The sequence below is a fragment of the Triticum aestivum genome, chromosome 1B (assembly GCF_018294505.1).
Source record: "Triticum aestivum cultivar Chinese Spring chromosome 1B, IWGSC CS RefSeq v2.1, whole genome shotgun sequence".
In the NCBI taxonomy this organism is placed as follows: Eukaryota; Viridiplantae; Streptophyta; class Magnoliopsida; order Poales; family Poaceae; genus Triticum; species Triticum aestivum.
This window is the reverse complement of record NC_057795.1, coordinates 681,655,623-681,681,220: the sequence shown is the minus strand read 5'-3', so window position 1 is coordinate 681,681,220 and position 25,598 is coordinate 681,655,623. Positions and strand designations below refer to the sequence as shown.

The following is a 25,598-nucleotide window of genomic DNA, read 5'->3' as shown; positions in this document are numbered from 1 at the left end:
GGGATCCATGATCATCTTGTCACCGGCATGACACCATGATCTCCATCATCATGTCTCCATGAAGTTGCTCGCCAACTATTACTTCTACTACTATGGCTAACACGTTTAGCAATAAAGTAAAGTAATTTACATGGCGTTGAATCAATGACGCGCATGTCATACAATAATTAAGACAACTCCTATGGCTCCTGCCGGTTGTCATACTCATCGACATGCAAGTCATGATTCCTATTACAAGAACATGATCTCATACATCACAATATATCATTCATCATTCATCACAACTTCTGGCCATATCACATCACATGACAATTGCTGCAAAAACAAGTTAGACGTCCTCTAATTGTTGTTGCATCTTTTACGTGGCTGCAATTGGGTTCTAGCAAGAACGTTTTCTTACCTACGAATAACCACAACGTGATTTTGTCAACTTCTATTTACCCTTCATAAGGACCCTTTTCATCTAATTCGCTCCAACTAAAGTAGGAGAGACAGACACCCGCTAGCCACCTTATGCAACTAGTGCATGTCAGTCGGTGGAACCTGTCTCACGTAAGCATACGTGTAAGGTCGGTCCGGGCTGCTTCATCCCACAATACCGCTGAAGCAAGAAATGACTAGTAGCGGCAAGCAAGTTGACAAGATCTACGCCCACAACAAAATTGTGTTCTACTCGTGCAATAGAGAACTACGCATAGAGCTAGCTCATGATGCCACTGTTGGGGAACATTGCAGAAAATTAAATTTTTTCCTACGGTTTCACCAAGATCCATCTATGAGTTCATCTAAGCAACGAGTCATGGGAGAGAGATTGCATCTACATACCACTTGTAGATCGCGTGCGGAAGCGTTCAAGGGAACGGTGATGATGGAGTCGTACTCGCCGTGATTCAAATCACCGATGACCAAGTGTCGAACGGACAGCACCTCCGCGTTCAACACACGTACGGAACGGACGACGTCTCCTCCTTCTTGATCCATCAAGGGGGAAGGAGAGTTTGAGGAAGAAGGCTCCAGCAGCAGGACGACGGCGTGATGATGGTGGAGAAGTAGTACTCCGACAAGGCTTCGCCACACACTCAACGGAGGAGGAGAGGTGTTGGGGAGGGGAGGGGCTGCGCCTTGGATGTGTGTTGTAGCCCTCCCCTCACCCCTCTATTTATAGGGGAAGGGGTAAGGGGGCCGGCCCCCTCTAGATGAGATCTAGAGGGGGGGCGGCGGCCAGGGAGGGGGGCTTGCCCCCCAAGCAAAGGGGGCGCCCCCACTAAGGTCCCCCCAACCCTAGGCACATGGGCCCAAGGGGGGGGGGGCGCCCAGCCCTCCAGAGGCTGGTTCCTTGCCCCTTGCGGCCCATGAGGCCCTCTGAGGGGGGTGGCCCCTCCCGGTGGACCCCCGGAACCCTTCCGGTGGCCCCGGTACAATACCGATATGCCCCCGAAACTTTCCGGTGACCATATGACAACTTCCCATATATAAATCTTCACCTCCGGACCATTCCGGAACTCCCCGTGACGTCCGGGATCTCATCCGGGACTCCGAACAACAATCGGTAATCACATACAAGTCTTCCTAATAACCCTAGCATCACCGAACCTTAAGTGTGTAGACCCTACGGGTTCGGGAGACATGCAGACATGACCGAGACGACTCTCCGGTCAATAACCAACAGCGGGATCTGGATACCCATGTTGGCTTCCACATACTCCTCGATGATCTCATCGGATGAACCACGATGTCGAGGATACAAGCAACCCCGTATACTATTCCCTTTGTCAGACGATATGTTACTTGCCCGAGATTCGATCATCGGTATCCCAATACCTTGTTCAATCTCGTTACTGGCAAGTCACTTTACTCGTACCGTAATGCATGATCCCGTGACCAGACACTTGGTCACTTTGAGCTCATTATGATGATGCACTACCGAGTGGGCCCAGTAATACCTCTCCGTAATACAGAGTGACAAATCCTAGTCTTGATCCGTGTCAACCCAACAGACACTTTCGGAGATACCTGTAGTGCACCTTTATAGTCACCCAGTTACGTTGTGACGTTTGGTATACCCAAAGCACTCCTACGATATCCAGGATTTACATGATCTCATGGTCTAAGGAATAGATACTTGACATTAGAAAAGCTCTAGCAAAACGAACTACACGATCTTGTTCTATGCTTAGGATTGGGTCTTGTCCATCACATCATTCTCCTAATGATGTGATCGCGTTATCAATGACATCCAATGTCCATAGTCAGGAAACCATGGCTATCTATTGATTAACGAGCTAGTCAACTAGAGGCTCACTAGGGACATATTGTGGTGTATGTATTCACACGTGTATTACAATTCCCGGATAATGCAATTATAGCATGAATAAAAGACAATTATCATGAACAAGGAAATATAATAATAATCCTTTTATTATTGCCTCTAGCGCATATTTCCAACATATATATCTTTTTCTCATCAAGATAAGCATATTTCAAAGCATCGGGTAATTGTTTAAGATTGAACACATGATCACTCTTGGGTGGTAGAGGACCTCCAAGAGTCTCAACAGGCAATTTGTGTTTCAAGACATGCATTTGTTTAAAGAATATTTCATCCATTTCATTTCTTTCATTCATAAACATATCATTTTCATGGTCTAGCAAATATTGTTCTAAAGGATTAGTAGGAGGCATGACAATAGAAGCAAGACCAATAACTTCATCTTTACTAGGAAATTCTTGATCATGGGGTTGTCTACAAAATTTAGAGAAATTAAACTCATGAGACACATCCCTGAAGCTTACACTAACAGTTTCTTTCTCACAATCTATCTTAGCATTAACAGTGTTCAAGAAAGGTCTACAAAATATAATGGGACAAAAACCATCTTATGAGGACCGAAGAACAAGAAACTTAGTGGGATATTTTATTTTCCCACACAAGACTTCAAAATCTCTAACAATCCCAATTGGTGATATAGTATCTCTATTGGCAACCTTAATAGTAACATCAATATCTTCTATTTCAGCAGGTGCAATATCATTCATAATTTCTTGGTATAAAGTAAAAGGAATTGCACTCACACTAGCACCCAAATAACATAAGCCATGATAACAATGATCTCCTATCTTAACAGAAACAACAGGCATACCAACAACAAGTATATGTTTATCTTTATCATCGGGTTTGGCAATTGTATCAGCTTCATCACAGAAATAAATAACATGCCCATCAATATTATCGACCAAGAGATCTTTAACCATTGGAATACTAGGTTCAACTTTAATTTTTTCAAGGGGTGTAGGTGTTCTAGTATAACTCTTACGAACCACAACTGAAGCTTTAGCATGTTCCTTTACTCTAACAGGAAAAGGTGGTTTCTCAATATAAGCAGTAGGAACAACTGGATCAACATTATAAGTAATAGTTTCTTCTTCAGCTTTAATAGGTTCTACTACTTTTACTTCAATGGGAGGATGATATTTAAACCACTTATCCTTAGGGATATCGACATGAGTAGAAAATGATTCGCAGAAAGAAGCTACTATCTCATAGTCAAGTCCATATTTAGTGCTAAATTCACGAAAAGCATTGGTATCCATAAAAGATTTAACACAATCAAACATAAGGTTTATACCTGACTCCTTACCTTCATCGAGCTCCCAATCTTTAGAGTTGCATTTAATTCTTTCCAATAAATCCTATTTGAATTTAATAGCTTTCTTCATAAAAGAACTTGTATAAGAAGTATCGAGCATGGATTGATCATTACGAGAAAGCCGAGCATAAAAATTCTGAATAATAATTTCCCTTGAGAGCTCATGATTGGGGCATGAATATAACATTGACTTAAGCCTCCCCCAAGCTTGAGCGATACTTTCTCCTTCACGAAGCCAAAAATTATATATATAATTTCGATCATGATGAACCAGATGCATAGGATAAAACTTCTGATGAAATTCCAATTTCAATCGGTTGTAGTTCCAAGCGCCAGTATCATCACATAGCCTATACCATGTCAATGCCTTTCCCTTCAAAGATAAAGGGAATACCTTCTTATTGACATCATCCTTAGGCAAACCTACAAGTTTAAATAATCCACAAACTTCATCCACATAGATTAGATGCATATCAGGATGTAGTGTTCCATCTCCTACATAAGGATTAGCTAGCAGTTTCTCTATCATACCCGAAGGAATTTCATAATAAATATTTTCAGTAGGTTCAGTAGGTTGAGGAGCAACTTCTTGCTCTACCAGTTGAGGTGAAGATACCCCGAGCAAGCCCCTCAAAGGATGATTTTCCATAGTAACAAGTGACAGTAAATTTCAGCATGTAATATAAAATTTTCCTTACCAATTTCCACTCACCAAAGGCGCTTCACTCCCCGGCAACGGCGTCAGAAAAGAGTCTTGATGACCCACAAGTATAGGGGATCTATCGTAGTCCTTTAGATAAGTAAGAGTGTCGAACCCAACGAGGAGCAGAAGGAAATGACAAGCGGTTTTCAGTAAGGTATTCTCTGCAAGCACTGAAATTATCGGTAACAGATAGTTTTGTTAAGATAATTTGTAATGGGTAACAAGTAACAACTATAACAAAAGTGCAGCAAGGTGGCCCAATCCTTTTTTATAAAGGATAAGCCTGGACGAACTCTTATATAGAGCAAAGCACTCTCGAGGACACATGGGAATTACTGTCAAGTTAGTTTTCATCATGCTCATATGATCCACGTTCATTACTTTGATAATTTGATATGTGGGTGGACCGATACTTGGGTGCTGTCCTTACGGACAAGCCTCCCACTTATGATTAACCCCTCTCGCAAGTATATGCAACTACGAGAGAAGAATTAAGATAAATCTAACTGCCGGTGTCAAAACCGGCGGATCTCGGGTAGGGGGTCCCGAACTGTGCGTCTAGGAGGATGGTAACAGGAGACAGGGGACACAATGTTTTACCCAGGTTCGGGCCCTCTTGATGGAGGTAAAACCCTACGTCCTGCTTGATTGATATTGATATTGTGGATGTTTACAAGAGTGGATCTACCACGAGATCAAGGAGGCTAAACCCTAGAAGCTAGCCTATGGTATGATTGTAATGGTTGTTGTTGTGTCCTACGGACTAGAGCCATCCGGTTTATATAGACACAAGAGAGGGCTAGGGTTACATAGAGTCGGTTACAATGGTGGGAGATCTACGTATCCGTATCGCCAAGCTTGCCCTCCACGCCAAGGAAAGTCCCATCCGGACACGGGACGAAGTCTTCAATCTTGTATCTTCATAGTCTTGGAGTCCGGTCGATGATGATAGTCCGGCCGATGATAGTTCGGCTGATGATGGTAGTCCGGATATCCGGACACCCCCTAATCCAGGACTCCCTCAGTAGCCCCTGAACCAGGCTTCAATGACGATAAGTCCGGCGCGTATATTGCTTGGCATTGCAAGGCGGGTTCCTCCTCCGAATGATAGAAGATTGTGAACACCAGGATAGTGTCCGGCTCTGCAAAATAAATTCCACATTCCACCGTAGAGAGAATAATATATACACAAGTTCAATCTGCTGACGTTTTTTGCGGCATGACGTCACGCCACTACCAAGCCATTACTTGAATCGTTTTTTACTCTACCACCTCAGCGCATTTAGCGAAGCGGTTTCCTTGGCACGTCTTGTCGAAGCAGAGATCGTGTTCCCCCTTAATCCGGGATTCTCATCAATACGGACGTGGGTAACCCAACCGTGCCATTGATGGTGACGCTTGGGGGATAAGCGAGTTTTACCAGGCTGGTGGGGGACGCGTAGACTTCGCCTGCCCATACAAGGGATAAGGATTCACCTTTTCACCTACGCCTTCTACCTCCTTTGCTTATCCATCTCCGTGCACTCGAGCTCCAGCGCCCAAGCCCGCACATCTCGTCTCAACCTTCCCCAGTCATGTCTGGAGCGGGAGGCAAGTGGATGACCTCCTCCGTTACGGAGGAGCACATCGAAAGACTGCGCAGCGCCGGCTACCTGTCCGGCGACATCGCGCACCAGCTGCCCGACGAGGGGCAGCTCATCCCCACCCCCAGGCCCCATGAGAGGGTCGTTTTTCTTCCCCACTTCCTCCGCGGACTGGGCTTTCCACTTCACCCCTTTGTCCGGGGGCTCATGTTCTACTACGGCCTGGATTTCCATGATCTGGCACCAAACTTCATCCTCAACATCTCGGCATTTATCGTCATGTGCGAGGCCTTCCTTTGCATCCAGCCCCACTTCGGCTTGTGGCTCAAGACCTTCAATGTCAAGCCGAAGGTAGTGAAGGGCACTCAAGCGGAGTGCGGAGGCGCCATGTTGGGCAAGATGCCCAACGTCCTTTGGTTCGAAGGGGCCTTCGTGGAATCCGTCAAGGGGTGGCAATCGGGGTGGTTCTATATCACCGAGCCGCGCGACCCTACGTGGGCGGCGGCCCCCGAGTTCAGATCTGGTATCCCCACGCAGCTCACCTCCTGGAAAGAGAAGGGCTTGCTGTGGGGTAGTTCGGAGGAGCTGACGGGACTCCAAGCCTGTATCCAGAAGCTGGTGAAGAAGCTCAGGCTGGTTAACATGGTCCAAGTCATGCTCGTCCGCCGGATTCTCCCATGCCAAGAGCGGGCATTCAATCTGTGGGAGTTCAATCCGGAACAGCACCAGGCGCTGAGCGGGCTCTTCGACACGACGTACGAAGGCGCCTGGAGGGTGCTGTTTAAGGGCACCGAAGCCCCCGCATCCGCGACTGAAGATCGCGGATTTCGCTCGCAGCGCCAAGCCGACGAGGTAAGTGATTCTACCCCTTTACGGGACACTTGCTTTTCATAGTTTGACTCTATGCGGGTTTTAATTTCCCCTTTTCCTTTGACAGGACTGGATGAGGAAGGCGGAGCAGATTATCTGCCCGGCTCCCATGCCAGAAAACCCAGTAGACGCCCATCTAGCGAGGCTGCTGGTTCCGGCACCGCACGTGGTGCCGGAGAAGAAGGCCAAGAAGGAGGCCACGGGTGCTCGAAAGAGTTCCCGTTTTCAGGTGTCCGACGACTCCGGGGCGGACTCCTCCCCCGAAAACGAGGAGGAGAAAGAGGACTCTCTCCCAGAGGAGGGAGAGAGGAAGAGGAAGGCTTCCCCAACAGGGGAGGCCGAAGGGTCCAAGAGGGGAAGGACTATTCCCCCGGACAGCTCCGCCAACATCAACGTTGGCGAGGAAGAATGGCCTTCAAGGGCCAGGCCTCCAGCGAGATCGTAAGTATCCGGATTCCTGAGTGATTTATAATTTCTTTTTCTGTGTCACATAGTGTCATTCTGATGCCGCATGCTGCCTGTAGTCCGGCCAATGATGATCTCCCCGCTTCATCGAGCGGGTCGTTGGCTCCGTCGGATGTAGACTCCATCCCGACCGCCTCCACCCCTCGCGACACCGAGGACGCCGAGGTGGGATCCCAAGAAGGGACCCATCAGGGGGAGGCTCCGGAGGCGCCACAAGGCGTCCTCCCGGACTTTGCGCCGGACTCCATATCAGAACCCGCAGTTGTTCCGGAGTCCGGCCGGCGGCCCCTTCGCAAGAAAGGCAAGACCGTGACGCCGGCGGCTCCCGTCCAACCGGAGGCGCCGGACAATTTGTTGGAGGCGCTCCAGAGCGCTTCCATCGAGGGAGAACACCGCACTATTATGAGTGCGGTGATTCAGAAGGTACAGCTCGCCAAGAGCGGGCTGACCGAAGCCTGCAGTAGCCTTCTATCACGCTTTGAGGTAAGAAGTTAAAAATATGCAATGTAATACCGCATAGACAGTAGCCCCTGATGGTCGGTTCGGTGTTCGGAAAGAAAAGTCGGACTGAGGATCTGAAAAAAAGATATACGCAGGGTTGCTAAAAAATTATGTCAATATGGGTTGCAGGCTGCGCTGCTGACCTCTGCCGCACTGACTGCGGAGGTCGGTGCTTTGAAGCAGGAGCTCGAGCGGTCCGAGCAAGAGCTCGGCCGCGCCAAGAAGCAGCTCCAGGACAAAGAAGGTGAGTGACACCACTTTGAACTTGTACCTTACAGAAAAGGATTTAGGTTGGGTACTGCAGGGGCCACGAACGAGGTGGCGACCCTGAAGGAGGCCGTGTCTGCGGGCGAACGCAATGCGGCCGCGGAACGGGCAGAGCGAGAAAAGCAGGAGGCGCGGGTGGCGGTGGTTCGGCAAGAGCTCCAGGCTCTCATGGAAAAGCATGAGAGTCTGGAGCGTGACTCAAAGACTCGAGAGTCCGAGCTTGCCTCGGCTCTCGAAAGTGCCAAGAGTGCCAAGGCCGATGCCCATAAGTTTCTTCAGGAGATTGAGTTGGTGAGGAAGATAGCGGCGGGTAAGGCATTTTTCATGCAAAGCAAGCATGTGAATGTAAATTACGTGTTACTTACCCGAATTCGGAGCTCTCCAGGGGCGTTTGCAGATCTGCCTCGCGGCGTGTCTGATGCCGCCGCATTCTACCGAGCCGAGGAGGGGAGCTCAACGGAGAAGGTCTTCTGGTCTCAGTATGCTGAGGCCGGCCATCCGGTGCCCCCTAGCGACCAGCTGAAGCAGCTGGTCGAGCTCCACAAGGTGGCCGAGCAGGCCATGAAGGGCCTCATAGTCCGGCTGTGGCCTGGAGAGGCCATGCCTGGGAGCTACTTCGGCCTCGTGCGACGGTTGGTGGATGCGTGCCCCTGGGTGGAGGTTATCAAGCGCTCCGCCTGTATTGAAGGTGCTCGTCGGGCCCTTGCCCGCGCAAAGGTGCATTGGGGCAAGCTGGATGCGGAGAAGCTAATCACTGACGCGCCACCAGCGGGCAAGGAATATCGTACGCCTGAAATGTACTATAAGACTGTCCTGAAGGGTGCCCGCAAGATTGCGGATGAGTGCCCCAGGGATGTAATTATTGAGTAAATTCGCAATGTGTTATCCTGTGCACTGAAAACTTTGTTCATATGCGCTAAGCAACGCTTGTTAATTTAAATTTTACATTCTGTGCGGCCGTTTATTAAATCTGAGAGATGGCAAGTCGTCGGCTTCAGCCCCCATGCCACGAGTGCTGGGGTGTTCGGGATAAACTTGAGCACTCTTGTTCCCATTTTTGGGTCCATCTAGGGAGGCGCTCAACACAACGAACAAGGCAACCGGACTTATAGTGCTTGAACACTCTCACTTAGCCATAGAATTCTATAATTTTAAATTTCGGCGAAACCCCTAGTATTCGGAAGACCGAATTAGGGGCGCTATCCACGCCTTCGTCGGACATTATCCGGAACTTCGCTCGAAGCGGCGTAGGTCTTTAAGGACCCGAAAGGACCTCTCGAACAGCGACCAGTCTCTCGCCTTATCATGACAGTCAGTTTTAGCTTTCTCCACTGAGGCGTTAACCCGGCTCAACCGGGGCGCAATCGCAGTGGTTCTCCCAGTGCTACCTTAGCCGATAGAACGGAACGTAAGGTGCCAAACATGGGAGCCGGGCAAACCCAACTATTGACCCAAGACATGATTCGGAGCCGATTCATATAATGCTATAAGTTCGGGGTGCCGCACTTGTGAAAGTGTGCGGACTTTATCACACCATAATGCGGGGAACATAAGCCCCTGGTGTATTTGGCCGTACCAAAATGTACGGATGCAACATGTCGTAAATGAACATATATATATAAGGTAATGCAATTATGGGCAAAAAGTGCTGCATTTTATTCGAGAAGATCTGCTATGAGTGCGGAATGATACAAATAGTGCGGAAAGCAAGGGATTGGACGAATTAAAGGCGTCTCCCTCCAGGGGTAGGCCGCGGAATGGTGTATTTAACAAATTTAATGCTCGTAATGGAGACCACCTGAGTGTTCGTCGCAGCCTTTGTCCCTCCCTGGCTGTTGCATCATGAGTTCGGCAGGTTCGCCGCCGGACAGAGTTCTGTATAAAAAAGAGAGAAATAAAAGATAAAAAGAGCGACACACTTGGGAGCCCCTGGTGTGGTCGAACCGCACTCTGGGTCTGTTGTGGTTGTGCCTCTCCCCTATGCCCATGGTATCTCCAGGGCGTAATTATGTACGCGGAGAGTTTGTCTTACAATTGTGCGAGGGCTGGGGTTGAGGCCGCATTGCTACGCGTGCTCGGAACGTGCCAGGTGGTCTTGGTTGATGTTGCTCCGGGCGCGTTTGGCCGTGTCCGGTCGTTTAACGGCCGGACTCGAAAATTGCCTTAAAAGGCTGCTCTGTACTTCTGCCGCGAGAGCCGCTGTATGTTCCTCCGTTCGGAGGGAGCGTTCCGTGTTTCCATTGACCGTGATGACTCCACGAGGGCCTGGCATCTTGAGCTTAAGGTATGCATAATGCGGCACCGCGTTGAATTTTGCGAACGCGGTTCGTCCGAGCAGAGCGTGATAGCCACTGCGGAACGGGACTATGTCGAAGATTAACTCCTCGCTTCGGAAATTATCCGGGGATCCGAAGACCACTTCCAGTGTGACTGAGCCTGTACAACTGGCCTCGACACCTGGTATGACGCCTTTGAAGGTTGTCTTTGTAGGTTTAATCCTTGAAGGGTCTATGCCCATCTTGCGCACTGTATCCTGATAAAGCAGGTTCAGGCTACTGCCGCCGTCCATCAGGACTCTCGTGAGGTGAAATCCATCGACGATTGGGTCTAAAACCAATGCGGCGAATCCGCCATGGCGGATACTGGTCGGATGGTCTCTTCGATCGAAAGTGATCGGGCAAGAGGACCATGGGTTGAATTTTGGGGCGACTGGCTCCATCGCGTATACGTCCCTTAGTGCACGCTTCCGCTCCCTCTTGGGGATATGCGTTGCGTATATCATGTTTACCGTCCGAACTTGAGGGGGGAATCCCTTTTGTCCTCTGTTGTTCGGCGGCCGGGTCTCTTCCTCGTCATCGCTGTGTAGCCCCTTGTCATTGTTTTCGGCGATTAATTTGCCTGCCTGCTTGAATACCCAACAATCTCTGTTGGTGTGGTTAGCTGGCTTTTCGGGGGTTCCATGTATTTGACAGGAGCGGTCGAGTATTCGGTCCAAATGGGACGGGCCCGGAGTGGTTCTTTTGAATGGCTTCTTCCGTTGACCGGGCTTGGAGCCTCGGAATCCGGCGTTGACTGCCGTATCCTCATTGCTGTCGCCGTTAATGCGGCGTTTGTTTTTGTTTTGACGCGACCTGCCATTGCGGTCCTTGGTATCCGGACTGCCAGCGTTTTTGCTGAGGTTGTTGCTGCGAGCTAGCCAGCTATCCTCTCCCGCACAGAAGCGGGTCATGAGTGATGTGAGGGCTGCCATGGATTTCGGCTTTTCCTGTCCTAGGTGCCGGGCCAGCCACTCGTCGCGGATGTTATGTTTGAAGGCAGCGAGGGCCTCTGCATCCGGACAGTCGACGATTTGATTTTTCTTTGTTAAGAACCGTGTCCAGAATTGCCTGGCCGATTCGTCTGGCTGCTGGATTATGTGGCTTAGGTCATCTGCGTCCGGTGGTCGCACATACGTGCCCTGGAAGTTGTCGAGGAATGCGGCTTCCAGGTCTTCCCAGCATCCAATTGACTCTGCGGGCAGGCTGTTAAGCCAATGCCGAGCTGGTCCTTTAAGCTTGAGCGGGAGATATTTGATGGCGTGAAGATCGTCGCCGCGGGCCATATGTATATGGAGGAGATAATCCTCAATCCAAACCGCGGGGTCTGTTGTGCCATCGTAGGATTCGATATTAACGGGTTTAAACCCTTCAGGGATTTGATGATCCATTACTTCGTCAGTGAAGCATAGTGGGTGTGCGGCGCCTCTGTATTGAGCAATATCGCGACGTAGCTCGAGAGAGCGTTGTCTGCTGTGTTCGGCCCGGCCGGAGTAGTTGTATCCGGCGCGACGGTATTCGTCGTGGGTCTTGGGGCGCCCACGTGATCCATAGATAGATCTGGATTGTCTTGCCTTGTCCTCCAATATATCCCGCAAGTCCGGCGCGTTCCCCGTGGCTTCATGCTTTTTGAGCGATGCCGGGGTACGGTTTTGGTGGAGGGCTTGCATGCCTCTCTGTCGCGGCCACGAGGTGGTCGGTCTGCCGTATTGTGCGCTGGTGATGCAGGTTTGTACGCTTCCTCCTCTAGTCGGGGGAGCAACTTGCGTTTTGGGTAACTTTTGGAGGGGCGTTCGAGTTCATACTCTTCGGCCGCGAGGACCTCGGTCCATCTGTCGGCCAGTAGGTCTTGATCAGCTTGAAGCTGTTGCTGCTTTTTCTTTAGGCTGTTTGCCGTGGCCATTAGCCTGCGTCTGAAACGCTCTTGTTCGACGGGATCCTCAGGCACGACGAATTCGTCGTCGTCGAGGCTTGCCTCGTCTCCGGAGGGAGGTAAGTAATTATCATCCTCGACCTCTTCGTCTGCCGCCCTCTCGTGAGGGCTTGCTTCTGCCTCCTCCTGCGCTGGATCGTGCTGGAGGGGGTTGTCTTCGGCACTTTCCGGGGTGTTATTATCTCCTGTGCCGGAATCTCCATTCTTGCTGTGGCGGGATTTAGAGCGGCGCCGCTGACGTCGGCGCTTGGGCTGTTTCTTTAAGGAATCGGCCTCCGTTGCTTCTTCGCCGTCCCCATCTTTTGGGGTGTCCACCATGTATATGTCGTATGACGAGGTGGTCTTCCAGTGTCCTGTAGGCACTGGTTCTTGATAGTCTCCGGCATCGTCGTCCATACCGTCGATGTCTTCGGAGTCGTAGTCGAGTACGTCGGTTAGATCGTCGACGGTGGCTACGAAGTGGGTGGTGGGTGGGCTTTGAATTTCTTCGTCGTCCGCGTCCCAACCATCCTGGCCGTAGTTCGGCCAGGGCTCTCCGGATAGCGAGAGATGCTTCAGCGAATTTAAGATATCGCCGAAGGGTGAGTGCTGAAAGATGTCCGCAGCGGTGAATTCCATGATCGGCGCCCAATCGGATTCGACTGGCAGGGGCGCAGGAGGTTCGGAGTCCGGCAGGGAGTCCGGCACCTCGGAGTCATGAGCTTTATGCGGGACAAGGTAAGTGTTCGGCTCCATCGCCGTAGAAGTTGCAGCTCCCGAGGCGGTGTCCAGCCATCCGTCCTCGATCTGAGCGATCGGCTCCGGACTATGGGTCGGAGCGGATTCGTGTGCGGCCTCCAAGGTGCTGTCCGGCGGCAGAGTTAGGTCGTGCCCATCGTGACAGCACGGCACGCTCGGCTGTGGCTCAGATCCATCGAAGATCAAGTCCCCGCGGATATCGGCCGTGAAGTTTAGGCTTCCAAACCTGACCTGACGGCCAGGGGCGTAGCTTTCGATCTGCTCCAGATGGCCAAGTGAGTTGGCCCGCAGTGCGAAGCCGCCGAATACGAAGATCTGTCCGGGGAGAAAAGTCTCACCCAGGACTGCGTCGTTGTCGATTGAAGAGGCCATCAAGCCTATCGGTGACGACACAGAGGAACTCTCAATGAAAGCACCAATGTCGGTGTCAAAACCGGCGGATCTCGGGTAGGGGGCCCGAACTGTGCGTCTAGGCGGATGGTAACAGGAGACAGGGGACACGATGTTTTACCCAGGTTCGGGCCCTCTTGATGGAGGTAAAACCCTACGTCCTGCTTGATTGATATTGATATTGTGGATGTTTACAAGAGTGGATCTACCACGAGATCAAGGAGGCTAAACCCTAGAAGCTAGCCTATGGTATGATTGTAATGGTTGTTGTTGTGTCCTACGGACTAGAGCCATCCAGTTTATATAGACACCGGAGAGGGCTAGGGTTACATAGAGTCGGTTACAATGGTGGGAGATCTACGTATTCGTATCGCCAAGCTTGCCCTCCATGCCAAGGAAAGTCCCATCCGGACACGGGACAAAGTCTTCAATCTTGTATCTTCATAGTCTTGGAGTCCGGTCGATGATGATAGTCCGGCCGATGATAGTTCGGCTGATGATGGTAGTCCGGCTATCCGGACACCCCCTAATCCAGGACTCCCTCACTAACCACAGCATGAAACATGTGGATCCAAATAAGCCCCTTATGAAGCAACGCATAGTCTGGGGCTTAAGCTTCTGTCACTCTAGCAACCCATCATCTACTTATTACTTTCCAATGCCTTCCCCTAGGCCCAAATCATAGTGAAGTGTCATGTAGTCGACGTTCACATAACACCACTAGAGGAAAGACAACATACATCTCATCAAAATATCGAACGAATACCAAATTCACATGATTACTTATAACATGACTTCTCCCATGTCCTCAGGAACAAACGTAACTACTCACAAAGCATATTCATGTTCATAATCAGAGGGGTATTGAATATCATTAAAGATCTGAACATATGATCTTCCATCGAATAAACCATCTAGCGTCAACTACAAGGAGTAATCAACACTACTACCAACCCACATGTACCAATCTGAGGTTTTGAGACAAAGATCGAGTACAAGAGATGAACTAGGGTTTGGGAGGAGATGGTGTTGGTGAAGATGTTGATGGAGATTGACCCCCTCTCGATGAGAGGATCGTTCGTGATGAAGATAGCTTCGATTTCCCCCTCCTGGACGGAAGTTTCCCCGACAGAACAGCTTCGCCGGAGCCCTAGATTGCTTCTACCCAGGTTCCGCCTCGAGACGACAGCGCCTCATCCCGAAAGCTTCCTTATGATGTTTTCTATATAAAAAGCCTCCATATAGCAGAAGATGGGCACCGAGGACCTACCAGGGGGCCCACAAGCCCTAGGGCGTGCCCAGGGGGTAGGGCATGATGTCGCTTAAACTACGTCGATATTTCCTCAAAGAGGAAGGGATGATGCAACACAGCTACAGTAGGTATTTCCCTCAGTTATGAAAATAAGGTAGCAATCCAGTAGGAGAACCAAGCAACACTATGTAAACGGTACCTGCACACAAAGAACAAATACTTGCAACCCGACGCGTAAGAGGGGTTGTTAATCCCTCCACGATAAAAAGATAGATAAATCTGTGGTAGATTGGATAAATAGATCTCGATAAAACGCGAAATAAAATAAATAATAAAAAAGTGCAGAAATGTATTTTTGGGTTTTAGGAAATATGATTTTAAAATAAAAGTGGCAAATAATAGATCGGAAAGCAAATATGATGAAGAATAGACCCCGGGGCCGTAGATTTCACTAGTGGCTTCTCTCAATAAAAATAGCATACTGTGGGTAAACAAATTACTATTGGGCAATTGATAGAACTTCAAATAATTATGATGATATCCAGGCAATGATCATTATATAGGCATCACGTTCAAGACTAGTAGACCGACTCCTGCCTGCATCTACTAATAGTACTCCACACATCGACCGCTATCCAACATGCATCTAGTATATTAAGTTCATGGAGAAACGGAGTAACGCAATAAGAACGATGACATGATGTAGACAAGATCTATTCATGTAGTAATAGACCCCATCTTGTTATCCTTAATGGCAACGATCAATACATGTCTTGCTGCCCCTTCTGTCACTAGGAAAGAACACCGCACGACCGAACCCATCACAAAGCAGCTCTTCCCATGGCAAGAAAAATCAATCTAGTCGGCCTAACTTAAACAAAGATTCAAAGAAGAAATACGAGGCTATAAGTAATCATGCATATAAGAGATCAAAAGAAGACTCAAATAACTTTCATGGATAAAATAGATTTGATCATAAACTCAAAGTTCATTGGATCCCAACAAACACACCGCAAAAAGAGTTACATCAAATAGATCTCCAAGAGACCATTGTATTGAGAATCAAAAGAGAGAGAGGAAGACATCTAGCTTCTAACTACGGACCCGTAGGTCTACAATGAACTACTCACGCATCATTGGAGAGGCACCAATGAGGATGATGAACCCCTCCGTGATGGTGTCTAGCTTGGATCTGGTGGTTCTGGAACTTGCGACAGTTGGAATTGTGTTTCGCCGAGTCCCCTAGGGTTTTTGGATTTTCGTTGAGTCCCCTTGGATCTTGTGCAACTACTCCGACGACCGATTGACTGCGGCGGCAGATCGATTGCTCCTCTTCTCCGACATGTCAACACTACAAAAAAAAGACACATCCATGACATTTTGGGCCGAACGAATTTTTTCCTGTCATACATATGACACTTCTATGACGATAATGTTTTTTCCTATCTCGTGGGCCCCCTGGACCTCCTCCGACCTCAACTCCAACTCCATATATTCCGTCTCGGGGAGAAAAAAATCAGAGAGAAAGTTTCATCGCGTTTTACGACATGGAGCCGCCGCCAAGCCCTAATCTCTCTCGGGAGGGCTGATCTGGAGTCCGTTCGGGACTCCAGAGAGGGGGATTCGTCGCCGTCGTCATCATCAACCATCCTCCATCACCAATTTCATGATGCTCACCGCCGTGTGTGAGTAATTCCATCGTAGGCTTGCTGGACAGTGATGGGTTGGATGAGATTTACCATGTAATCAAGTTAGTTTTGTTAGGGTCTGATCCCTAGTATCCACTATGTTCTGAGATTGATGTTGCTATGACTTTGCTATGCTTAATGCTTGTCACTAGGGCCCGAGTGCCATGATTTCAGATCTGAACCTATTATGTTTTCATGAATATATGTGTGTTCTTGATCATATCTTGCAAGTCTATAGTCACCTATTATGTGTTATGATCCAACAACCCTGAAGTGACAATAATCTGGATACTTCTCGGTGATGACCGTAGTTTGAGGAGTTCATGTATTCACTATGTGTTAATGCTTTGGTCCGGTTCCTTATTAAAAGGAGGCCTTAATATCCCTTAGTTTCCGCTAGGACCCCGCTGAGGGAGTTCTGGATAAGGGGGTATCCGGACAGCCGGACTATATTCATCGTTCGGACTATAGAAGCGTTAAGATACAAGACTCAAGACTTCGGCTCGTGTCCGGATGGGACTCTCCTTTGCATGGAAGACAAGCCTGACGATTCGGATATTATGTTTCCTTCCTTGTAACCGACTCCATGTAAACCCTAGCTCTCCGGTGTTTATATAAACCGGAGAGGATGGTCCTTAGAAGGCCGATCACAATTACAATCATACCATCATAGGCTAGCTCTTAGGGTTTAGCCTCTATGATCTCGTGGTGGATCTACTCTTGTACTACACATATCTTCAATATTAATCAAGCAGGAAGTAGGGTTTTACCTCCATCGAGAGGGCCCGAACCTGGGTAAACATTGTGTCCCTTGCTTCCTGTTACCATCACCCTAAGACACACAGATCGGGACCCCCTACCCGAGATCCGCCGGTTTTGACACCGACATTGGTGCTTTCATTGGGAGTTCCTCTATGTCGTCGTTTCGAGGCTTGATGGCGTCTTCAATCGTCAACAACACGGTCCAGGGTTAGACTTTTCTCCCCGGACAGATCTTTGTGTTCGGTGGCTTCGCACTACGGGCCAATTCGCTTGGCCACCTGGAACAGATCGACAGCTACGCCCCTGGCCACCAGATCAGGTTCGGAAACTTGAACTATATGACAGATATTCGCGGAGACTTGATCTTCGGCGGATTCGAGCCTGTGCCAGGAGCGCCGGACAGTCACGACAAGCACGGCCTAGACCTGCTGTCGGACAATGCTCGGAACATCATCCTTGAAATAGCCCCGGATCTAAATCCGGAACAGGTTGTGTTGCCTGAGGACAGAGGGATGGACCCCGCCCCACAGGCCGCACGCTCATCGGTGGTGGAGCCGAACACAGGTCACATCTCTGTGGGGACCTGTATCCCTGGACCCCCGGACTCGTATCCGGTCGTTGGTCCCAGTCCGCTCACTCGTGAGCCAATCGAGCCAGGCTGGGCTCCAGTAATGGAGTTTACCGGTGCAGACATCTTTCAGCACTCGCGCTTTGGCGACATGCTAAACTCATTAAAGTCTCTCTCTTTGTCAGGAGGTTCTGGGCCGAACTATGTCCGGCTTGAGTGGGAAGCAGGCGACGAAGGAATTCGCTGCCCACCCACCACCCACTTTGTCGCCACGATCGATGACTTAACCGACGTGCTTGACTTCAACTTTGAAGACATCGACGGTATGGACGATGATGCAATAGATGTACAGGAGCCACCGCTCACAGGACGGTGGACAGCCGCCTCTTCATACGATATATACATGGTGGACACTCCGAAAGAAACCAATGGCGATGAGGCAACGGAGAATAACCCCTCCAAGAAGAAAGCAAAGCATGGGCGTCGCCCGCGTCGCTCCAAGCCCCGCCAAGGCAATACCGGCACCGTAGACGAAGACAATCCGGACGGTGCCGACGATGAATACAACCCCGAACAGCCCGCCTTCGAGCAGGCCGAACAGGAAGATGGGCATGACAGCCCAGATGAATAGGCGACGGACAGGTATCCGGAGGAGGACAACTACATGCCCCTCTCCGAAGACGAGATTAGCCTCGGCGACGACGAGTTTGGCGTACCCGAAGACCCCACAGAGCAGGAGCGCTTCAAGCGCCAGCTTATTGCCACTGCGAGAAGCCTGAAGAAGGAGCAGCAACAGCTTCAAGCTGATCAAGATCTGCTCATAGATAGATGGACAGAAGTCCTAGCAGCCGAGGAATATGGACTCGAGTGCCACACGGCTGACCGGCCGCCTCGAGGTCGGGATAAATCGGCATATCAGCCCGAATACCAGCCCCCACCCCCGCACTGGTTTACCACGGCCCGGGGCAATACTCAGGACCTGCGCGATAAACTGGACAACGCTGCAGGACAACCAAGATCGATCTACGGATCACGGCGGCGCACCGCAGCACATGACGATGACTGTCATACAGGATACACTACCAGCAAATCCGGCCGGGCCGAATATAACCAGTCAGATGTAGCCGGACTGCGTCGCGACATAGCCCGGCACAGAGGCGCCGCACACCCCCTCTGCTTCACCGATGAAGTGATGGATCATGAATTCCCAGAAGGGTTCAAACCCGTAAACATCGAATCATACGATGGCACAATAGACCCCGCGGTATGGATCGAAGATTTCCTTCTCCACATTCACATGGCCCGTGGAGACGATCTACATGCCATCAAGTATCTTCCCCTTAAGCTCAAAGGACCCGCCCGACACTGGCTTAACAGCCTGCCCGCAAATTCCATTGGCAGTTGGGAAAACCTGGAAGACGCTTTTCTTGACAACTTCCAAGGCACATATGTGCGACCTTCGGATGCCGATGACTTGAGCCACATTACTCAACAGCCCGGAGAATCAGCCAGGAAATTCTGGACTCGGTTCCTAACAAAAAGAACCAAATAGCCGACTGTCCGGACACCGAAGCCCTGGCGGCCTTCAAGCATAATATCCGTGACGAGTGGCTCGCCCAACACCTCGGCCAGGAGAAACCCAAGTCTATGGTAGCTCTCACGACACTAATGACCCGCTTTTGCGCGGGCAAGGACAGTTGGTTGGCTCGCAGCAGCACTACGCCACATTCGGGCACGTCAGACGTCCGTGACAACAATGGCAAGCTACGGTGCAACAGACACAAGCGATAGAACAACGGCGACAACACCGAAGACACGGCGGTCAATGCCGGATTCAACGGATCTAAATCCGGTCAGCGGAAGAAGCCATTCAAACGCAACAATTAGGGACCGTCCAGTCTAGACCGTATACTAGAGCACTCGTGCCAAATTCATGGCTCCCCGGACAAGCCAGCCAACCACACCAATAGAGACTGCTGGGTATTTAAACAAGGACAAGGGGTTGTACAGTGACGATGACGAGGAGCACCGGCGTCTGAACATGGGGGGACAGAAGAAGTTTCCCCCCCAGGTGAAAACGGTGAACATGATCTACACCACCCACATCCCCAAGCGGGAACGGAAGCGAGCACTACGGGACATCTACGCGATGGAGCCAGTCGTCCCCAAATTCAACCCATGGTCAGCTTGCCCGACCACCTTTGATCGTATGGATCATCCTACTAGCATCCGTCACGGTGGCTCAGCCGCATTGGTTTTAGACCCAATTATAGATGGATTTCACCTCACAAGAGTCCTTATGGACAGAGGCAGCAGCCTGAGCCTGCTTTATCAGGACACAATGCACAAAATGGGCATCGATCCTTCAAGGATTGAGCCCACTAAAACCACCTTTAAAGGTGTCATTCCTGGAGTAGAGGCCCACTGCACGGGCTCTATAACACTGGAAGTGGTCTTCGGATCTCCGGATAACTTCCGAAGCGAAGAGCTAATCTTCGATATCGTCCCATTCTGCAGTGGTTATCACGCACCGCTCGGACGAACCGCATTCGCTAGATTCAATGCGGTACCACACTATGCATACCTCAAGCTCAAGATGCCAGGCCCGCGCGGGGTCATAACAGTCAACGAAAATATGGACCGCTCTCTCCGTACAAAAGAGCACATGGCAGCCCTTGCGGCCGAAGTACAATGTGGCCTCCTCAGGCAAACCACCAATCCGGCGACGACAACCTCAAGCTCCGTCAAGCGAGGGTGGAACACCCCACAACAGGATCCGCAGGCACGCCAAGAGCACGACTAGCAGTCCGGCCTCCGCTCAAGTCCCACCCAAGCAGCATTCGTGCCACGCGTACACAATTACGCACTCAAAATACCATGGGCACAGGGGGAGGCGTAGCAGGGGCTCAGTCAACCGTAACCTTTCCTTTTACCCTTAAGGACATTGCTTTAGTGCAGCTTCTCCAGAAGAGCCAGATTGTCGGACTTACATAGGAGAGAAAACCAAGGAGGCAACAGGCTTTGCGCACAAAAGGAAACACCCAGGTGGAATCTATTTACGATCGTTATACCTGCTTTATCTATCTGTATGTAGCCTGCCTCTGGATAGGATATGTCAAATAATCCTATTTACCTCTGCTTAATGCGTTCATTGTAAACATACGCCTAAACATATTATTCGTCAATGGGAGATAACATACAGCGTCATCTTATTATTCTTATTTGAGCATTTTTCTTACAAATGTCTATTTGATTTTGCATCCGTACACTTTGGTAAGTTCAGTTTGCCAAGGGCTTCTTATGGCGCCCTGTAATATGGTGAGACAAGTCCGAACACTTTCAATAGTGCGGCGCCCCGAACTCATAGCATTATATGCATCAACTCCGAATCATGTCTTGGGTCTACAGTTGGGATAGCCCGGCTCCCTTGTTTTGGTGCCTTACATTCCATTAATTCGGCTAAGGTAGCGTAGGGAGAACTACTGCGATTGTGCCCTGGTTCTTCCGGATGAGCACCTCAGTAGAGAAAGCACAAAACTGACCGGCATGATGTGGCGAGAGCTGGTCGCTGTTCGAGAGGTCTTAAAATACTTAAAGATTTTTCCGCTTTAGGCGATAATTCGGCTTTGTCCGATATAGGCGTGTATAGCGCCCCAATTCGGCCTTCTCGATTCTAGGGGCTTCGCCAAAATTTAAAATTGTAGACTTCCATGGCTAAGTGAAGGTTATAAAGCCGTATAGTCCAATTGCCTTGTTCGCCGTGCTGGATACCTCCTTAAGGGACCAAACATTTGGATAAAGAGTGTCCGGGTTTTCCACGAACACCCCAATACTAGTTACACGGGGGCGGAAGCCGACGACTGGCCTACTTTCAGAATTTGATAAACAGCCGCACATAAGGTAATATTTTAAATAACAAAAGCGCTACATAGCACAAGTAACTTCGTCTTTAAATTACAAACATGACAGAGGTGAATTCATTCAAAAATGATGTCTTTGGTACATTCATCGGCCACGAGGCAAGCACCCTTCATAACGCCATCATAATACTTGTCGGGGACGCGATGCGGCTTGCGCTCTGGCGTCCCGTCCTTCACCAGCTTCTCCGCATCCAGCTTGCCCTAATGCACCTTTGCACGGGCAAGGGCCCGGCGGGCACCCTCAATGCAAACGGATCGCTTGATGATTTCCAGTCGCGGACAGGCATCCACCATCCACTTGATCACGCCGAAGTAGCTGGTAGGCAGAAGCTCACCAGGCCATATCTGGACTATGAGATCCTTCATAGCCACTTCGGCCGCCTTGTGGAGTTCGACCAACTGCTTCAGTTGGTCACTCAGAGGTATTGGATGTTCGGCCCCAGCATACTGGGACCAGAACAGCTTCTCCGTTGAGCTCCCCTCCCGAGCACGGTAGAACTCCACGACATCTGAGATGCTGCGTGGCAGATCTGCGAATGCCCCTGGAGAGCTCCGGATTCGAGTAAGTAAAAGAAACGCCTCCTCCACATGTTTTCTTTGCATAAAAAATTTCTTACCCGCCGCTATCTTTTTGGCCTCCTGGATCTCCTACTGTGCCCTCTCGGCTTCGGCCTTGGCATCTTTTATATTTGTAAGGGCTTTCGCAAGCTTGGCCTCTTTTGCTTTAAGCTCATGCTCCACGGACTCGAGCTTCTTGCCGAGCTCCTGGAGCTCTTCTTGTACTTCGCCCACTCGGGCTTCTTGCTTTTTGCGCTCCTTGCGTTTCGAGGCTGCTTTGTGGTCAGCCTCGGACAACGCCTTCTTGAGAGACGCCACTTCGGTGGTGGCCTCTGTTACCAAATCACAACGCTTTGTCGTTAGCATAATCAAATTTTATTTACCATTTATTATAGGGGAGAGGGGAATCATTCACCTTTGCTCTCTTCGAGCTGCCTCCTCGTGAGGCCGAGCTCTCCCTGTGCCCGCTCTAAGTCCTGCGTTAGGCTGGCAATTTCGGCCGTACGGGCAGCAGCGGCCAGCAGCACAGCCTGTTTATTCACATTCAAACTTACTATTAGACTCCTGTGGATTATACTTGACCCTCCGTTTGGTTTTTCCTTCCGAACACCAACCAGAGTATCAGGGGCTACTACCTATCGGGTGGTACTTTCACACATTTTACTACTTACCTCAAAGCTTGTTAGTAGGCTGGTGCAGGCTTCGGTTAGTCCTCTCTTGGCGGACGAAACCTTCTGAATCACCGCACCCATGAGAGTACGGTGCTCTTCATCTATGGAAGCGCCATGAAGCGCTTCTAGCAGACAATCCGGTGCCTCGGGCGCAACGGAAGTCCTCGATACAGAAGGCCCTCTCTTCCTAATGAGGGGTTGCCCGCCTGAATCCGGAACCACTGAAGGTTCCGGGACAGTGTTCAGCTGAGAGTCCGGCTTACTTCGGCTCTCACCAACACGATCCGCAGGGATCTTGAACCCCGCGAGTCCGACGTCTGAAGTGTCGCCTTGAGGCGCCTCCAGGGCCACCTCCGCCATCTCTGGGAGCCTTTGGGACAACACCTCCGTGTCATCCGCAGGCCAAGGAGAAGTAGCCCTTGGGAGTGAGTTCATTGCTGACTCACTCAAGGACCCGTCCGAGGACGACACCTCAGGATGGGCCCTGGCCGGACTGCATACAAGTTCAGCGTTATAACAAAACTATGAAGCAAAATTACGATTGAGCACGGATGCTTATGATCGCACTAGGGGCTTCTTCCTGGGGAGCCACCCTTCTTCGCTATCGACGGCGGTGGAAGAGTAGTCCGGAAGGGACACCTTTCCCTTCTTGGACGTCCCAGTCTCTCCCACCGGGGCGGCCTTCCTCTTCTTCCCTCCCCCGACACGGGGAGGCAGAGTTTCTTCTTGTTCCTCCCCGCCTCCGCGGGAGGAATCTATCTCGTCATCATCAGATGACAAGGGTATGATGGCCTTGCGCCGGGGGCCTCTCCTGGTCCCCTGGTCCACCATCTCAGGCCCCCCATCCTGTCCGGATAGGGAGGCCTCTTCTTCTTCTCCTTCTTCCCCTTCGGGGGAGGAGTCTTCCTCGTCCTCTTCGGACGAGGCTTTGGGCGCATCCTTACGCCGGGGACCCTTTCGGGTCCCTAGGGCCTTCTTATCGGCCTTCTTCTCCGGCCCCTTAAAGGGCGCCGGGACCAACATCTTCGTCAGGAGATTAGTAGCTGGGCTTTCCGGCAAAGGAGCCGAACAGTCTATCTGCTCCGCTGTCTCCACATACTCTTGAACAATATACACAATCACTTAGGAATTCTCCATGAATACATTGGGAAGAACCATACCCGGTGGCAGCCCGAGAACTCACCTGGGTAGGGTGCCGTGCGGCGTGGAGCCCATGGTCCTTGATTATGAGAGGAGGTACTTCGGTGGCCTTGAACAACGCCTTCCACATGTTCTTGTGCTTCATGCCATAGAGCCTCTGGAGCGTCCGGTGTTCTGCCGGGACGAACTCCCACAGATTGAATGCCTGCCTTTGGCACGGCAGAATCCGGCGAATGAGCATGACCTGGATCACGTTGACAAGCTTGATGTTCTTGTCCTTCATGCCCTTGATGCAGTTGATGAGTCCGGTCAGCTCTGTAGATTCGCCCCATAACAGGCCCTTCTGTTCCCAGGGGGTGAGCCGCATAGGTGTTCCAGATCGGAACTCGGGGGCCGCCGCCCAGTTGGCGTCGCGTGGCTCGGTGATGTAGAACCACCCCGATTGCCACCCCTTCACAGTTTCCGCAAAGGAGCCGTCAGGCCAGGTGACATTAGGCATTTTGCCCACCATGGCTCCTCCACACTCCGCTTGCTGGCCGCTCACGATCTTCGGCTTCACGCAGAAGGTTTGGAGCCACAAGCCGAAATGAGGCTTAATGCGGAGGAAAGCCTTGCACACGACGATGAACGCCGAGATGTTGAGGACGAAATTCGGGGCTAGATCATGGAAATCTAGCCCGTAGTAGAACATAAGCCCGCGGACGAAGGGGTGGAGTGGAAACTCCAGTCCACGGACGAAGTGGGCAAGGAACACGACCCTCTCATGGGGTCCTGGAGTTGGAATGACCTGCCCACCGTCTGGTAGCCGGTGCGCTATGTCTGCGGCCAAGTATCCGGCCGCCCGAATACTTGCGATGTTCTTCTCCTTCACGGTGGAAGCCACCCATTTGCCCCTGCTTTGGACATGTTTAGCAGTGCGGAGGAGACTTGGACTAGGGTGTTGGAGCTCGGGGAGGCAAGAGTGGGCAGAGGAGGAAGAAGGCGTGGGTAAGAATGGGGAACTCTTATCCCTTTATAGAGGCGACGAAAGCGGTGCGCCTCCCCACTAGCCTATTGAGAATCGCTTACTTCCCAAGCGCCACGATTGATGGCACGGGGGGATTACCCATACCCGTATTGATGAGAATCTCGTGATAAGGGGACATGATCTCTGCTTTGACAAGATGTGTCAAGGAAACCGCCTCGCAATGCGTGCTGTGGCTGGTTGTGAAAAAACGGTTCGAATAATGACCTGGCTGTAATGGCATGTCACGTCGTCTAAAAGTTGTCAGCTGAAGTATCATTCTCTCTATGGTGGTATGTGAAGATCATTTTGCAGATCCGGACACGGCCTACGTGTTCGATAATAACCTTGGAGTATTCAGAGGAGGAACCCGCCTTGCAACGCCGAAGACAAGACTGCGCGCTGGACTCATCGTCATTGAAGCCTGGTTCAGGGGCTACTGAGGGAGTCCTGGATAAGGGGGTATCCGGACAGCCGGACTATATTCATCGTCCGGACTGTAGAAGCGTCAAGATACAAGACTCAAGACTTCGGCTCGTGTCCGGATGGGACTCTCCTTTGCGTGGAAGACAAGCCTAGCGATTGGGATATTATGTTTCCTTCCTCGTAACCGACTCCATGTAA

The 25,598-nt window shown here is 50.6% G+C and overlaps 1 protein-coding gene across 1 annotated transcript in view; it reads right to left on the bottom strand.

Annotated features, from left to right (window-relative positions):
- The window catches only part of LOC123082468 (uncharacterized), a 61,965-nt gene extending 37,919 nt beyond the window's left edge, over nucleotides 1–24,046 (bottom strand). Inside the window, exon 1 of the mRNA XM_044504801.1 lies at nucleotides 24,015–24,046. Coding sequence (XP_044360736.1) covers nucleotides 24,015–24,046 — 32 coding nt within the window. The remainder of the gene's footprint in view (nucleotides 1–24,014) is intronic.
- Nucleotides 24,047–25,598: the final 1,552 nt, after the last annotated feature.